Here is a 17,489-nt window from a genome sequence, read left to right on the forward strand (position 1 = left end):
TTTTCTTTTCTTAGTCTTATAAAACCAAATTAAAATTCATGAGGGATTCTGGTGGACAATATAGTTTTGTTTATTTTGTTTAAAAATATATACTGTAAGCTAAAAAAATAGATTATATATATATATATACACATTGGCAAGAAATAGAAAATGTCACTTTTTGTACTGAGAATAATCACAGGTTATTTGAATATCCAATAGTGTCTGTAGATTTTTTTTTTCAGCAGAACTATCAAGAACAATGATTATCACCCACAGTAGACTCACATTTTCTTTACATATGTACAACTGTTCTAGGATATTTCCAGAGTATTTAATGGTTGGTGTCTCACACTAACATGCAGAATGCCATTTACTACTTTCTCTTCCTGGGGTCAGTGGGTAATCCAACCCCTTTACTCTCTATTTTATAGTCTTTTTCCCCAGGTAATCTTCATAACTGCAACACAAACACAACAAACCAGAATAGCTTTATATTTCTATTTGGTACAGCTGTCCATAGATAAACAAGCTATTAAATGATGAAAAGGTAGGATCACTGGGTTTAGCTGGGAATACAGCATTGCCTTCTGCAGTTCTAAACAATTGCCTGTATTATTTAGTAGTATTGTCAGCTGGATCACTTACTGAATCCAGAGATACTTTAGGAGTAGGTCTTTAGAGTCAGCTCAACCCAACAAATCAAGTTGCTTGTTTGGAGTTACCTAATGTTCTTTTTTCACACAGCTTAGTTTTACAGGAAAAATTTGCGAAAATCAGTCATTTTCACAAAAACATTACTTCATAGACACTCGCCCATTCCTCCCCATTTTTCTATTCTCAGTAGAAAGAAGGATGGCTGATGCCTCCTCCCCTTTTCTTCCCTGGACAATTCCACAAAGAACACCCTATAACATGCAGCTCAGTCTTTGCGTCTAACATACTGTCTGGAGCCTGGCTTGGGGAGTAGCCCTTTACTTACAATTTAAAAAAAAAAAAACAAAAAACACTTTCTTTTCCTTCCCTAAACCTTTGGTTTCCTAAAGAAGCAAGTGAAACCTAAGGAACTGAACCCTTCCCTAAGCCCAGCTGGAGGACTGGAACTTCTGAGGGGGGAATAATTTGCCTTTTCTTTCCAATCTTTGCTATTATTAATTCAGAAGTACGTCACCGCACAGTGTCATTAAATGGCATGGAGCTGAGATGCTTTTGCACTTTGACAGGAACAGCTTTCAACTTCACTGAAAAACAGCATTTTTAGTATGAGTGACAGCTAGGTTTTCCTTGCCAGTGCCCACTGAGAAAGATGTCTGCCCCACTCAGGAGCAGCCTCACCCAAGGAAACCATTTTTCCAGCTTTCATGGGTAGATGAAATCATAAAACAACCTTTGCATCAACAACCTTTTCATTTGCTCCCTTGCTTAAGAAACACCTATGCAGAGGATAAGAAGGGTGGTGAAAGGTGAGGGGTTTTTTCTGCCAACACATTCAAAAGGAAAAGAAACTAGCTGAGGCAGCTCTTTTCTATGCAAAGAAATTAGGAAACTTGGAAACAGGGTCATTTCAGGCAAGGACCAATGCCTGGTATTTTTCCTTGTCTCCTCCTGAGGAGTGGTTAATCTCATCTCACTTTGAAGAAACCAAAGCAAGTATGTGTGCAGGCTCATGGGAAAGCTGTTCTCTTGACAGGGTGGGAGGAAAGGAGAAAAGGTCAAGAACAGAGCATGTTTACCTAAGCCCTGTGCTCTTAGCTGTGTCTTGCTGCTGAGTGCAGCTGCTTCCACTCTCAGCTGGCATTTTGTGGTTTTGAATACTAGACCACTAAATAAAATATGGGGTTTTAATACCTTTTTTTTTAATATATCCAGTGTGGGCTGCTAAAGTAAACAGAATACTGCACGAGTGCGCATTTCATTTATGTCAGCAGAAGCTTAAAGCAAAAACAGGAGTGCAATTAGCAACTCAAACCAGAAAAGACCCTGGAATACAGCACAACTACAGACAGATATAAATTTCCTTTTAAAGACACATACTTGGAGGACTAGAAGCATAATTCTGTAAGCTAAGGAGCACACTGACTCACTGAGTCAATATTTGCTAAGTTTACTGGGCCAAATTCAACTTTATTCAAAACAGAAAGAACTTTGTTAAAGAACAATGAAAGGGCCTGGCCATGAGTGTCACAGGCAGCAGCTTCTGGTCCCTGAACACTTCTCTTCCTGAATCCCTGATCCCTGACTGCCTTCTCTGGATGGATTGTCCTTCACCCTCAAAGACTTTGGGCAGCTTGCTCTTCGTATTTGGTATTTGGTAGACTCACACCATTAGGAAGAGGTGCTTCTGGTAGCTTTCCCCCCTCTTTTGACTTGTATTAACAACAGAAAAACACAGGACTGAACTAAGAGGTTCAGACTGTTGAAAAAGAGAGTAAGCATGAACTTGCTAAAGATAAAAAATTAAGATGTTGTAAAAAAGGATGGACTCCAAGATCTGTCTTCAGAAACAGATATAAGCTAAGTTGCTTAGCTGTTGCAGACAGGTTAACAAAATAGAAGGAAAAAAAAGAATGAAAAAAAGCTTTAAAAAGTTACTTAGCAGGGTTTCAAGTGTGGAAACATGGGCTGCTGGGATGCATAAAAATCAGCTGGTGAGAAAACATGGGGAAGCTGAAAGATTTGATCTGTGACATTCTCTTGTACTTCAGCTCTGAGGGACCAAAAATGTATTTCCCTGAAGTTTTAAGTAGGGAGATGGTCTGTGACCTATTGTGCCACTGCAAAATCTTGTTCAGGTTTCACAGTCTGCCATGAGCAGGGTCTAAGGTGAAAGCAGAAATAGTCTGGGAAACCTAAAAAAAGTTCCCTGGAAGTTTGCTGTGGTTTTTAATGTTTCATATTTGAATGTATCATTTTACCTTTAAGGAAGTCTATTTTATAAGGAACCAGTATGCATCTTTTCCTTACCTAGTAGCAAAAAAAGAGTAGGACAACAGATTCTTTCTCACTTTTTAGGGGCTTCACTACCTGCAAGAAAAAAGGTCAAGCTGGTTTCTGCACTAAAGTGCAGATCAAAAGAGAATGCTGTCTTACATTGTCTCTACAGCTTTTTTTAAAATCGTGTGGAGCAACATATAAAATTGGTGCTGGCACCTGAAACAGCAGGGAACTTTGACAACCTGACTCCTTTTTCTCCACCCTTCCTCGAACAACAGAAACAATTACTCTTCTGTGGGCTGAATTTCTTATTGTCTTGCAAATTAAAGGCAAGTCCACTGAAGCCAGATAACTTGTACACATGTTAATTCAGTCACGCCCTGGTGCTAAAGGGCCTTCTGATGAGTGAGCTATCCTAGTAAAAGAGCAAGTGTTCTTTTCTCAGGCTCCTTCCTGAGCTATGGATGCTTTGGAAAAGCTTAATGAAAGTAGAAAAGAAAGGTTAGAGGAAAGGAGAGAAGAAAAATGTTTAAATGTACTGGATTTTTTTAGAGTCACAAAATATCCCTTCTTAGTAAAGGTTAACTAAGACAACAGTGGAAACACAGATTCTGAACTGAAATTCTGCTACTCTGTGGTATTCCGGAAAGAATTTGACTTTGTCTTGTGAACCTCAAGTGATGGCAGAACGCCAATTTTCCTCTCAACTGGTTGTCATGAGTATTTGCTGATGTTTCTGAATGAATGTTGATAAAATATGCTCAAAATGGCTTTAACCTTTTAGATTTACCACTTAACTAAAAATATATTTAACATCTTATATTTAAAAAATTATGTTTAAAAATTTGGTTAGGCTGTGACTATTATTCAGCCTCTATTTTCTGTACTTACAATAAGCCACTCAGTAATTGAAAGATTTTTTACTGATACCATCTAAGTGGGATTCTTTTTAGAACACATGCCTAATTATAATTAATTGCTCCACAAATAAATTAATCTAAAAAGCACCCCACTCTTAAATTTTTTTGAGAAAATAGTAGTCATCAGGCATATTCTTCATCTAGTAAGGTAGAAGAAAATGATCAACAGAAGCAGGCATGAATTGTTTACAGATCTTGTGCCTACAAAATCTCTGTATACTTATTTAATAGCAACAGAGAGGAAGCAAGCAAATGATCAGAGGGATGGACAGTATACACAAAGAAGCCTTCCCAGATTTTCTGGAGTTTCCACTCAGCAACATTTCAAAAAAAATTGCTTAAATATAAGCAAATAAACAAAAAGAGAGATGACCCTGTTTAGTCACATTAACAAATTGATCAAAACCAAACACTTCTGACTTCTTCAAAATAGACACCAGAAGCCATTCAGCACACACCTAGTTTTTCCAGAAACTGTTGAGTTCTGGCTTTGTGAGAAAATTAGATTAATTTTCTCCCAGTTGAGGATGAAAGAAATTTTAATTCTTTTTCTAGGCTAACCTGCACCCATTGACTTAGAGTTAAGGGGTTTGAGCACCAAATAAAATAATGTATTAAGTATTTAGATTTTAATACTTCACTGAAAACTATGTAAACTGAGGCCCCACAGATTGAACTCATCCATGTATAGTTCTGTTTTCTAAACTGATCTCCACCTAGAAGTCAGTGCAATCAGAAATAGCTCCTTCTAGAAAATATCCTGTAGAATTCAAGTAATTGTTGTTGACCTCATTAGTTTAATCCCCCATTCTTTTCTTATTTACTCAGACAGCATTAGTAAGATCTGGCAATCTGTAGTTGAGCACCACAGACCCAACATCAACTCAGTTAAAACAAACTTCATTTCAGCATGCTGTGCAAGCATCACTAAAACAGAAACATCAGCAGTACAGTTTTCCAAGAGATTTTCTAAAAGCATATCTATGTTGTCTACCCTTCTTCCTCCATTTTGGAGAAAGCACTTGCTCTTAACACCTCCATGCAGTTCACAAGGATGAGTGTTCCAGTTAACTCTCGCCACTGTTTTGTTACTGGGTTTTTCATTTTGTCCAACGCTAATTGCAGGTCTTGTAAGACATCCCTGTAACCGTCTCCATAATGGGCAGCCCAGGTGTAGAGAAAGTCATATGCAGGTTTCCACATCATCTGAAAATAAAAGGGAAGAAATTAAAAGATTTAGTTGCAGAAATTGAATTATTGAAGGGGGGAAAGAAGAAAAAAACCCTAAATGGTAGAAAAGTCATAGAAAAGAAAAGAGTGTTTGATCCCCAGCCATGCTGAAATGCTTTATCAAAAAAGGCATGTTGATATGAAACCTCCAGTAACTTTATCTAGTTCATCTCTATGAAACTCTCAAATTCTTAGAGGGATAAATAATAGTAATACAAATTCTTCATTCAGATGATTATGATCAAGTCAAAATATATCCTTGTCTGAAAGAAAAATTCAAAGAACAGGGATGGGAGAAAAACACCTCACAGAAGAAAAAACATCTCACAGTCTGATTAGTGTAGCTTCTGTCTTGAGTTTAAGCCTGCCATGCTTTCAGTGAAGTTTCTCATTTTAGAGAGAAAGGTATCATCATTCACCCAAATGAGTAGTGTTTACTTTTTACTTTAAGCAAGTCTATCTTAAGTCATAACTATAAAGTTACAAAAGGAGGAAAGCAAAGTACTTTAGATGTATGGGGGAAGAAGGAGATCAATAAATTCTTTCCTTTTTTTTTTAGAGAGGCTAAGTTGAAAATTATTTTTTCATGTACTACTGTAAATGACAGATGTTACAACATATTTTAATGAATTGAAGCAGTTCACCACTGTTGTATTTATGCTGAGACCAGAAAGTTTCTGTATTTCTACATGTAGCTTGATAACTAGGGTAGCCAATGACAGAAACTGGAATTTTCTGAAATTCTGTTGCTGGCTATATATGCTGCCTGTTCTCTGTCTCTTGCTTCCTTTTCCTATATTCCGGTTAGACCCAGATATTTAAAGAATTGAGGTACAGTCTCCTGTTTTCACTAGAATGTGAGAAGACAGTGAATATCAAAAGGTGCTATGCTTTGACTTATGCTGAAGGTCAGTTTGATATTGCAATAAGACAATTGGCTGAAACATATTAAATACAAACCCTGGTTTCCTCTAATCCGTCACAAGTGATTTTTTAATCTAAGACAAAAGAAAAGAAAGCAAAAAAATGGAATGTAGGGATCAAAAGCTTTATAAATTGGTCATTGCTGATGCATGATTAACTTAGCAATGATCTACACATGCATCACATTGTAGTAATACTCCTCTTAATGGTGGAACAGCCCTTGATGGGTAACAAATTAGTTAACATTTTCAGATAATTCTCAATAATTAGTCAAAACTTATAATCCTCCCACTTTTTCCTGGCTTCTTTTTTTCAGGCCAACTACTATCTGTAAGAAAGTTCAGAAGTCAGAAGAAAGCCCTGAAATTCAGTAGAAAGTATTCAAATTTAAGATTAGATTCATAGGACAGTGACTGTGCTGAGTGTTCACATGAGACACCAAGTGCTAGAAACATAGTGTGCTTTGAACTAACATTCGTGTGGACAGGCACTATTACCATTGTGAACCTGTGTATGGAGAATAGGAATTCCTTTGGTACCAAGAGCTGAGAGAGAAGGAATTTAGTCTGGATCATATGTATGACCTGCAATAATCAAGGAATGATGGTACAGAGAGTTGAACCTGAAAATAAGTGCTCAAGTGAGAAAGATCAGCTTGAACATCATTCAACAATGCTTATAAAAGAGGATTTTCAGAGTAAAACCCAATCTGGGACCTAGAAGTCGTTGACACATAACTCTGTGGGAAAGAGTGTACCTACTGTGTGCTTTGGAGTTAACGCAGAGAAATACAGGAATTAACTTCTTTCCCAGGCAAAGGAATGCCTGGAGCACAGGCTGACCTTCAGCTCAGCAGTGTGGACAAGGATCCACCCTGTCTTGTGACATATCTGACAGTTCATAGATGCCATGAGTACCTATGGGCACCTCAAATGGCACTTGATTTCTAATTAGATACCTAAATTGCTCCTCAGATGTTCATGCACTAAAATACATCTGAGAGGACAAATGAACTTTTGTTGAGAACTCACATTTCTGCATAAGAACAGTGCTTTTCAAAGGAAAATAAATAGCATAATTTATCTGACAAATTATGAACACAAAGCATAGATTTGCAATGTTCATACAATAGAACAGAAGTGGAATTGGTGTCAGAGGTTCCAACCTCTTCTTATGTTACTTAAGTTAAATTATACCAACTGGCATAGAAAAGTATTAATGATGAAGGTCAGCTTCCCTTTGGTGAAAAGAACAAAAGCTGTACTGAGGATGATTTGAAGTGGCTCCTTCAAGGTCTGGATGCTCTGTCTCTCCTTGTCTGAATGGATAGCAGAGGAGTGAGTAAGGTTAAGTGGACAGGACAATAAGAAGGGATTGATCGCCTGAAGTTCAAGACAAGAGATTGAGACCTCCACAGGAAAGTACAAAAGGAAAGAAGCACACGCAGCAAGGAAGAATAAAGATCCCTGGCTATGTTTGTGCAGAGGAGCAAGTGTGCATGCACTGTTACACCAGACTTACCTCCAGAGATACTGCTCCATTTTTCCCTTGATGGGGCACTTCATATGCCTCTATTTGCTGCTTTGTGAGTCGGGCTAACTTCTCTGCAAGCTCCCGCCAGTTTTTGCCAAGCTTGACAGCTGAAGTCAAAATTATAGTGTCCTGGGTAAGACGTGCCACTAATCCCTGGCAATCTATTTTCAAAAGTGCCTGCAACAATAACTTTTATTAGTGACCCTTCACCAGTAATTACAAACTGAACAATTTAATTTCTCTTTATAATACTATTCTGCACTTCTACATAGACAGAAAAGCTGATTTTTTTTTATTTTGTGTTCTTACAAATATGTAAATTTTTTCCTACAAAATGGTGTTGCCAACAGTTTCACAGGAAATCTGTCCATGAGCTTAAGAAACAAATTAAACTGGCATTCAACTGCTACAACATTCCAGAGTCAGATGGATCCTGCAAAGCTTAAGATGCTGAAGGAAAAATAGGCTTCCCCAACAAAAATATTTGGGACATCAAATTTACCTCCTTAGAAGTATTACCTGAAACTTGAAAATTAATTTAGAGCGCTATTATACTAAGGTGTTGTCTTTTGTCTATAGCTTTCCTGGAAAATCACTGATCACATTGACTGGCACATTTTGATTTACTCCTCCCACAAATCTGAGAAGTTGCTGACCATTAAACAGAAATGCAAATATAGACCTCTTCCCTCCCCTGTGTGAAGTGAGCATTTAGTGACACAGTTTTATGGCAAATTAAAATGGTTGCATGAACAAAACCCAGGAAATGCAGATATGTTGCCTTCTCCTTTCATTTCTCTCTTTCTTTCTTTCTTCTTTCTTTCTTTCTTTCTTTCTTCTTTCTTTCTTTCTTTCTTTCTTTCTTTCTTTCTTTCTTTCTTTCTTTCTTTCTTTCTTCTTTCTTTCTTTCTTTCTTTCTTCTTTCTTTCTTTCTTTCTTTCTTTCTTTCTTTCTTTCTTTCTTTCTTTCTCTCTTTCTTTCTCTCTTTCTTTCTCTCTTTCTTTCTTTCTTTCTTTCTTTCTTCTTCTTTCTTTCTTTCTTTCTTTCTTTCTTTCTTTCTTTCTTTCTTTCTCTTTCTTCTTCTCTTTCTTTCTCTCTTTCTTCTCTCTTTCTTTCTTTCTTTCTTTCTTTCTTTCTTTCTTTCTTCTTTCTTTCTTTCTTTCTTTCTTTCTTTCTTTCTTTCTTTCTTTCTTTCTTTCTTTCTTTCTTTCTTTCTTTTTCTTCCTCAGCTAACGACAAAAATAAGTGGTATTTTTTTCTTCTTAACAGCGAAATATTCCACTGTAAATGTTGAGTTTTTCAGTGAGTGATCAAGAACAAAAGATGTTTTCCTTGTTTTTGAGATACTGATTTTTAGTGAAACATCAAGCATTTCTGCAATAATCAGTCCTATGTGATTTAATTGTAAAATATTTTACCATAAAAATCCCCACAGCAAACAACAGAACTCTGGTAGGCACAGTAATGAGAAGCTGATTAGGGTGTACTGTACCAAATTCCCCTATATTTTGTCAAAGTGAAGACAAAGTTGTTCAGTTTGCCTTTGTTCTGATAAGCTAGGACCCTATAACATGTAAAAATAGGAGATTAATTAAAAGAAGCAACCAGCAACTTTTCCCCCAAAATTACACAAATGATACCTAGTTTTAAGCCTAGTTTTGCAAGGACAGGGGTCTTCATTGGAACTTCATCGCTCAAAATTATATAAATCTCACAAAACAAGACATTGAGCATCCTGGTCTAGTGGAAGGTGTCCTTGTCCATGACAAGGGTGGTGGAATGAGATGATCTTTAAAGTTCCTTCCAATGCAAACCATTCTATGATTCTATCTTATTCTAATTATTCTCCACTTTTTGCCTGTTCTGTAATGAACTCTGTTTCACTGCATTCAATCAAAAATTTGAATAGTTTTCACCTTTATGTCAGGTCTCCCTCTTCTTTTTTTACAGAGACATGACAGACTTTGCTGTTCTTCATACTGGTTGTTTTATTCCATACAGTTTAATGTGCTTTTAAGAGTTGTAAATGGCCACTGCAGCCACAATTTTCTGAATCCTGTTAAAATTGCTGCCAACACAGGGTATAGACTAGTTATGAGAAGCAAGTTCTGCTAAGGTTTACAATTCAGGCTAATCAAAGGGCTTTAGATGATAGCTACAATGTGAAATTTTAAACATCAGTTTTTATAATAATTTATTTTCATATCAGAAATTTAATTATAATCTGTCCCTTAATAGGCTGGTCGACTTTTCAGTCAGAGCCAAGGACAGTATTAAGTAGCTATTAATTCCAAATTAATCTGAACACAGATAAGTAAGTAAATTAGGATGGAACAGTGCAACTTACTACCTGAAAGAATTTAGAATAAACCCACTTTTGATTCACGTATAAGAGCATTTAGTCACATAGAAGTTGTCCAGTGGCTAACAAATAAGGCCTATGAAAGTACATACTGAAATACTTGCAATATTGTCCTTAGGCTGCTACAACATTGACTATGAAGAAGTCATATGTGGATAGAAAATCCTGTCTTCAACATGTGTATCATGATTTTATTTTTAAACATATGAAGCTAAGTTAGGCACACATCTTAGCATAGACAAGTAAATATATATAATGGTATTTCCACAATGTAAGTTTACTTAATACTTCTCAATAGTAATGTGAATTTCTCAGGGTAGCAATTTACTATGACAAAAGACAAAACTATTTTGATAAGTATTTAAAAAGCAAAAAATCAACTCAGTCAACCTACTAAGTGAGCAAGGTTCCTGGAACATTAACAGAAGATTGTTTAGAACTAGTTTGTCAAAGTATTGTCCTTCATGAGACTCTGAATGTATTTTCTGTCTATAGGTGTCTACAATTTTTAGTAATATATTCAGGTTTGTAAAAATTCCTGCAAGGGTGCAGAATCATGTTTTCTTATTCATACTTAACTACTGAGCAGTTTCTTAGCAATGCAGTCTCAATAAGCAAGTTAGTTCATGAAATACTTACAACAATGAGTTCATAAAGAAATAGTCTTTTTTTTTTGTTAGCATGGCAGTCTTGCTTCATCCTCTTCACAACATGTGCAACTCTCTCTGATTCTTTATCAATATGTGCCTCATTAAAGTCATCCAAAGACATATGTGAGTATCCTAGCACCTCAGCTAAAGCTCTCCAGTCATAAACACTCTCTGATACTGTCGAAAGAACTACTGAGTAGATGTAAGTCAGTTTTTTGAATGGCAATGCAATTTGTTCAACAAGATTCCTGGTTGCTAGCTCACTATCAGCGGTATCCATAGCTTGTTCTTTGGAAATCACTTTTATGTTTTTGCAATGTACAAGGCCAATCTTTCTTCTGAGTACTCCTACGTACCACTCTTTCATTTTAGTTTGTCCAATGGCTTTAACTTTATCTTCACCAAGAAGTGCAATTGTATCCCCTTTAAAATACTCCAGCAAATAGTCAATCTTATTTTGACGTAACACAGTTTTCAAAGCCACTCCATAAGTGTTAATGCTCAATGGTTTATCTTGAAACCTTGGATATTTTACTGTTGGCATCAAAAGCCAAGGCGCAGATTTGATTTCTTTGCGGTTCTGTAAATGTTTTGGCCTATTGAAAATTCTACTTAATTTTGGAGCTGGATCAGGAGTAGTAACATGGAACTGTGTAACTTGGCTACTTTGTAAGGCTTTAATCTGAACAAGGAAGACAAAGAAATGCACCTCCCTACATCCAAGCAGGGTAAACAAGAATTGTTGGCGGACCATTTTACCAGTTTTCAAGTCCTCCTCCTTAATATTTTTGCTTTGGTCTTCTGTCTTTACTTCAAAATCTGGATCACAGGATACCAAAGAAATGTTTAGATCTTGTGGTTTTTCAAGCAGAAATGTATGTTTTCCCCACAGCTGAAACACCACAGGAGGCATACTTTTCCCCCCTTTTTTTATATCACAAATTGTGAGTTTTTCTGGAATGTAGTTATGACCAAAGACTGTAAAAACTGCTGTAAAAGATGGATGAATGTATTTGGGGCCATAAATTCCAACTGAGACTGTTCTATGAACATAATTCCAGATGTTAGTTGCTGGAGGCTGGATTTTGTTTGCTTGTATGGCAATCACTGCATACATCACATGACTTAGGTCCGTTAGCTTCACTTGTATGGTATCTTGATAAATGTAGCAATTCTCTAGCTTCTTAAAAGGCCCGTCTTTATTGAGACTAAAAAAGCACACAATGTCACTCATAACTTGGCTGAGTGGATCATTCTTCACTTGAGCTGCAACTTTCACCTCTAGGAAAATAGCTTCACTTGTGTTGAGGTTGCTCAGCGTAAGTTCTATCAGAGGACTTACAGTGCTAGACAGGATAGCCTTTAAACCAACTTCTTGGAATTCTCCTGGTAATACATGACCCATAGGGACATGAATGTTGATATCTGAGTCAGGTAGTTGTACTGAACCTCCTTCATGATTCAGTTTACAAACTACATGAATGTCTGTAGCTTGTGTTTGTGCCCATCCAGGACTATGGCTCATGCCTTCTAAATCTAGGCAAGATCGTGTGAGTTGTCGGTGTCTCAACCAAGCCATCTTGTAGGCTTCACGGTCATTTTGAAGCCATGTCATGTCTGAGGCTGTAGTTTTTTGAGGTGCTGTCTTGTGAGGATTAAATCTTTGGTTATCAACAATATCCAGGAAGTCAGAGACACTCTTGGATCGTCCAGATCTTCTTGATGAAGTCTTTCTTAAGAGACAATCAATATTTAGCTCATCACCTGAGGAATCCAAAGAGTCTCTATTGCCAGAAACTTTTGAGAACAAATAAGGTTTTTCTTTTAAGATAGAAAGGCATTTATTATTTTTATTTCTATTTGAAGCAGCTATGTCATGTATGAAAGGGTTGGAGCCTGACAGTTCGTTCCAGAAAGGATTAGTTTTGGAAACAGCTTGGGCATGTTTGAATACACCAGACCAGTCAATATCCAAATCCAGTTTCCTTTCACTGACATCTGTATAAAAGAAAAAATAGATGCACTTCCTAAAGCACAGAGTCTTGAGACATTCTCCTAAAGCACAGAGTCTTGAGACATTCCATTCATTTCAAAGTGATAGTCTGTTAAACTAACTGGTGGCTAAATTTATTCTCCTGAAATACATAAAAATCCTTCCTATATTTTTCCTTCAGGTTTTTCAATAGTATCAATATTGATTTAATTAAGAATCTTTCTTAATAGAAGAGTGCTAACAAATTAGTTCTGGATAACAAATTAGTGTTGAAGGATGAAAAGCATCCTCTTCAAGGTGCTGATCATTATCATCTCCTATGATTATTAATTGGCATTGAATACAATAAGGTTTCATAAGGCTTAAACCATTACATTATAGTAATATTTTGCATCTTACAAAATGCTATGGATTTCTTTCCTTTTTGTCCAACTCTGCAAAGATTAAAGAACTACTGTTTCATTTTTCATACACTACAGACTGTACAGACAAATGCATTATTCAGGATTCCTTTTCATGGTAGTGCACATGCATTTAATTGATAACAGCACACTTACAATTTATCTCAATGTGTGCAGAATTTGTTATACTAACTTTCCATTAGAAAAAAATTATTGATATAATTCATGAGGTCTTGTGCACCTTGAAATTTGGAGAAAAATGTCTGTGGAACTGCTATTTTTTCTGAGATTGTATTTTGATAGACAAATACGGGTTTATACAGGATATTTAGATATGTTTTCTAATAAAAATACTCATAATTAACAGTAGTGTCTATTTGATCAGAAGAACAGATGTCCTTTTATTTTATATAAACACTTGTTTATAGAAACTGCCTTACTGGTTGAGACTTACAGTTCTTGCAGTGAATAGAGTACCTGTAACTTTTTATGCTAAGGGTTTCTATTACTTCAGTTTGCTATTCTGTTTTCTACACATGGACGTTATACCATCCCTTCTTCATACGTCCTTGGAAAGAGTTTAAATTTCTAGAGAAATTGGTTGTTCCTGTTTTTTCAGAATAACTATAGCATTTATTATTACCCTTTCCATAGTACCTTCCATTTCCAAGGTTACTTATTATTACTTAATTGCAATAATGACAGGCACAAAAATAAATAAAAATAAATAAATTTTTAGATTTATTTTTATGTATTTTTAAATAAACTTTTCCTCTTGTTTCATTTGTCAAAGTTTGATAAAGAGCCAAAACCATGAAGCCTTTCCACAATTCAAGAAAACTGACAATTTGGAAGTACCAAAGTGGAATTTACCTGCTTCCCAGCTGCCTATCTGCAAAGCTGTAACATTGTCTTGACAAGAGCCTTCCAGATGAGCTGCCAGGTGTGTTGAGCCCAGTAGCAGCCTTCTTCTCCTCAAGCACCTAGTCTTAACTGGGATCACCAGATGGGGCTAGGCTGCTTGAGCACTCGCTGAAAACTCCTTTTATTTCTGCCCATAGGCCAAAAGCTTTCTTTGAGCTGTGATGCCATTACAGTCAGAATATTATTGTCTATTAAAAAATAAATTACTTATGCCCAAAAATAACAAAAGGGCATTTTCTTGGGGTTCTTTTCCCATCCTAAAGGGCATGTTTCTAAAACTGTAGCAGAGCCTGAGCCACTAGGATGAACACTTTCTCACACCAAGGTAACAGAATAAAATACACAGGTGCAGTAGGTTAGTGAGGAAATAATTTTTGCTCCACAACTCACACAGCAAGCTCACTGTTACATTTCCTGCTGGACAAGAAACTAAGAGAATGCCTACATTGTGGAAGGTGAAGTTTTCTTAACTTTGGGGTTAAAATAGTAAAATAAATCAACTTTGCTGAGATCCAGTTTTCAAATTGGGCTAATTCAAAAATTTCCTTGTCTTCCTCGTTCTTAAAACCCTGAATTAATATAACTTGACTTAGAACTCCCTCTTCTCTTCCCCAGTAGACGTACCCTAAAAAGCATTTGTTGATATAAGGTTAAAGATTTCAACTCTTCCTCCCAACCTGCCTGCCTAAGAGATTTTCCAGAAATAAAGATGGAACAGCCTAAGCACAGAAAATAGCAGAAGAGACATACTGTAGCTGTCTGAAGTTGTCCGGTCATCTACATCAATCAAAGTACCCTCTGACCTGCTTCGTGGAATCTCTTCACTGCTTAAGGAATCTGTTCCACTGCTGGAAGAACTTTCCTCCTAAAAAACATTTAAGCATATAAAACATCAACAATTATGCAATTTGAAAACTTGTTGAAGAATAATTGATCTTTGGTCCCGTGGTGTGACATGAAATAAAAAGTGAAGTTATGGTTTATGAGTAAATTTATGGAGTTTGCCCAAGACCATCACAATCCTGAGCAAGTCTTACTATCTAATGTACATCAAACCCACCAGATGCCACAGCTGCTATTTAATAAACCTCAGTCCATGGTGATGTACAATAACACATAATTGTCTTGTAGTTGGAACTGAGCCAATTTTACAATAACTGCCATTGAGTAAGTCTTGAATAAAACCTTTTTTTTTTTCAAAAAAATAAACATCCTAATTCTTGTTTTCAGTTAAGTTTGACTACAATCATTAAAAGGGAAGAGATAGATCTATTGCTTTCTTTCTCGATTAATAGTATTTCCATCCCTTTCTGTATTACTATTCTTCTTATGCTTTTCCCTGAAAGAAGATCAGGTCAGATGTCTCCTTTTAGTCTGTCGAAGAATGACTTGAAGTACCCTTCCTTGGGGCCCACACCAGGACAACAACAGCCCAAGAGAGGATATTCAGGCCTTTCCTCTTCCTTGTTCTGGCTACAAAAAACTCTGTTTCATTTTGACAGTTTCCTTGTGGACTGGGCAATAGGAGAGCTGTAAACTAGAAGCTGTGCTTAAAAGAGAGTCAACAGCAAACCCATTGACAAGGCAGGGCAGAACAGACATCCCTTTGAGGCAGGCAACAGAAGGATGAATCTCTACTGCCATGTCTCCTAAAGACAAAGGACTTGCAGGAGTTTCAAAGGAGCATTTGGTAACCTATATGCTGAAATTACTGTATCACAGAAACAGAAACTTGAGGAAATAAAATATTAGAGATCTTTTGTGCAGTGGAGCTCTTTAAATTAATGTTATAAATCAAGAGATAATTTAGTGACTTTCCCAGAATCCCCACAGATGCAGTGAGGTATAAATGCTGATGATCAATAGATACACTAAGATGTATGGTTAAAAAATAAACCAAAAAATGCCAAAAAACAAGCAAAAAATCCCAAGGGGGAAAAAAAAGAGAGAAGGTAAACATCTAGAAGTTTTGTTGGTTCCATACATGGGATACAACAGTCAGCTTTGTTCAAGAGTAAAATTTTGCAGCCTGCTACTTCTGCAGCTGTAATTGTAGATCTGGTTTTATCATTATTAAATTGGAAAACAAGAAAAAATATCTGGTTTTGCTGTGGCTGTAAGAAAAAGGAATTTTCAGTTACAGTTCTAGTAAGTGAGTTATGGGAAAAGGAAGCATATCTTGTATCCAAGCATTACTGCACAGAAAGCAGAAGCTGGCAGTCTGTTTTTGTTTCATGATGCCGTGGTTTAAGACTTCTCTTTTTTTCTTGCAAATATAAATTAGTATTTTTTGTTCTTCTCACAAGATGTATCTTCAGCTAATAGCACTCTGTTCAGGTGGTATTTTGTACACAGACAGGGTGCAAGGCTGAGGTCAGTCTAAGCTGGGCAGTCACCCAGCCGCTCAGAGGGCTGTACAGACTTTCAGGTTCTTATGTTACCACAAATCTGTTATTTGGCCTTTGAAGTCCTGATTTCAGCTGATAGTGTAAGATAGCATCCAAGTCCAATACTTGGCTTCTGCTAGTAATATGCTACCAAGAACCAAACTGGAAACTGAAATGCCTATTTAATCCCAATACCCTAATTCCAAGACCTGACATTCCACACCTGTATAAAGATATCACTCTTCTATCTGTGTCTGATAAGCACCAGTGTCTTTGATAATGTATACAGACTCCTTCAAAGGAAATAAATTTTGCTTTGCTGCTGCATCTCAAAATGTTGAGAAACTGAATGCATTGTACAAACACACATTTTATCTTGGGCTTCTACTTAGACACTGGGAAGGTTTAATCACACTGGGGTAAGGAATTCATAGTTTAAAATTTTAATAAATTTACAAAAAGTAAATTTACTTTTGACATTATCAGTGTACTTGTTGCCAGCATTAACCTCTGACTGATTCTTATTGATCAATTGACAAATTAAAGAACAGTTCTTTAAATAGTTAAAACACCCACAGTTATTTCAGTAGCTGTATAAAGTGGGAGGCAGCAAGTAAGGATGAGGAAAGGGTACAAGAATGTAAATAGATGCACAGGGGCTAAAACAGGAAACCCATAGGGAAGGAGGAGGAAGAGAGAACAAGAAAGAAAAACAATCTCTTTACACAGTGGGAGTATATCGACAGAGACATAAGATTGCATATGGAAGTTTTATAAATGCTAAGGACTTCTGCAAATAGAATAAGCAATTTACTAAAAGTTCCCTCTGGGAACTCCTCAAAATGTTCACCACTAGCCTGGCATAGAGACAGAAAAGGCAATACTGAAAAGGAAACCACTTTCAAAAATAACCCTCCAGCCTCTTGAAAGCATTCCTTGGTATGAGAGCATGATGGGGGAGCCCTAATGATTAAGGCATTTCTTCAGGCCAGCCAAGAAAAGGATGAAAGAAAGTGGGATACATAAACATTCCTGGGCAAAAGATGACCAGATTTGGTCATCATGTCAAGGGATGTGGGAAATGCTGGGGACAAGCTGTACACACATCATTGGGTACTGGGCAATATGCCCTCTGCACAGAATTACATTATAGAATCATGGAATCATAGAATCGATTGGGTTGGAAAAGACCTCCAAGATCATCAAGTCCAACCCTTGGTCCAACTCCAGTCCATTTACTAGATCATGGCAC

At 36.6% G+C, this 17,489-nt stretch overlaps 1 protein-coding gene across 12 annotated transcripts in view; it reads right to left on the reverse strand.

The window, feature by feature from the left end:
- MACC1 (MET transcriptional regulator MACC1) overlaps window positions 1-17,489 on the reverse strand; it is a 92,181-nt gene that overhangs the window by 57,684 nt on the left and 17,008 nt on the right. For 9 of the 12 annotated variants that reach the window (XR_011698302.1, XR_011698301.1, XM_071560878.1 and 6 more), the window contains 4 exons: window positions 14,601-14,715; window positions 10,522-12,530; window positions 7,509-7,697; window positions 4,828-5,039 (listed from right to left, as the gene is read on the reverse strand). Coding sequence is in view for 7 of the 12 variants with exons in the window: in XM_071560878.1 (XP_071416979.1) it covers window positions 4,828-5,039; window positions 7,509-7,697; window positions 10,522-12,530; window positions 14,601-14,715 (2,525 nt within the window). In the remaining 5 variants the exon portion in view is untranslated. Of the gene's footprint in view, window positions 1-267; window positions 5,040-7,508; window positions 7,698-10,521; window positions 12,531-14,600; window positions 14,716-17,489 lie in introns of all 12 variants that reach the window. The other 3 variants (XR_011698304.1, XR_011698305.1, XR_011698303.1) reach the window with 2 other exon arrangements.

The sequence above is a fragment of the Pithys albifrons genome, chromosome 7 (genome assembly GCF_047495875.1).
Source record: "Pithys albifrons albifrons isolate INPA30051 chromosome 7, PitAlb_v1, whole genome shotgun sequence".
Lineage (NCBI taxonomy): Eukaryota > Metazoa > Chordata > Aves > Passeriformes > Thamnophilidae > Pithys > Pithys albifrons.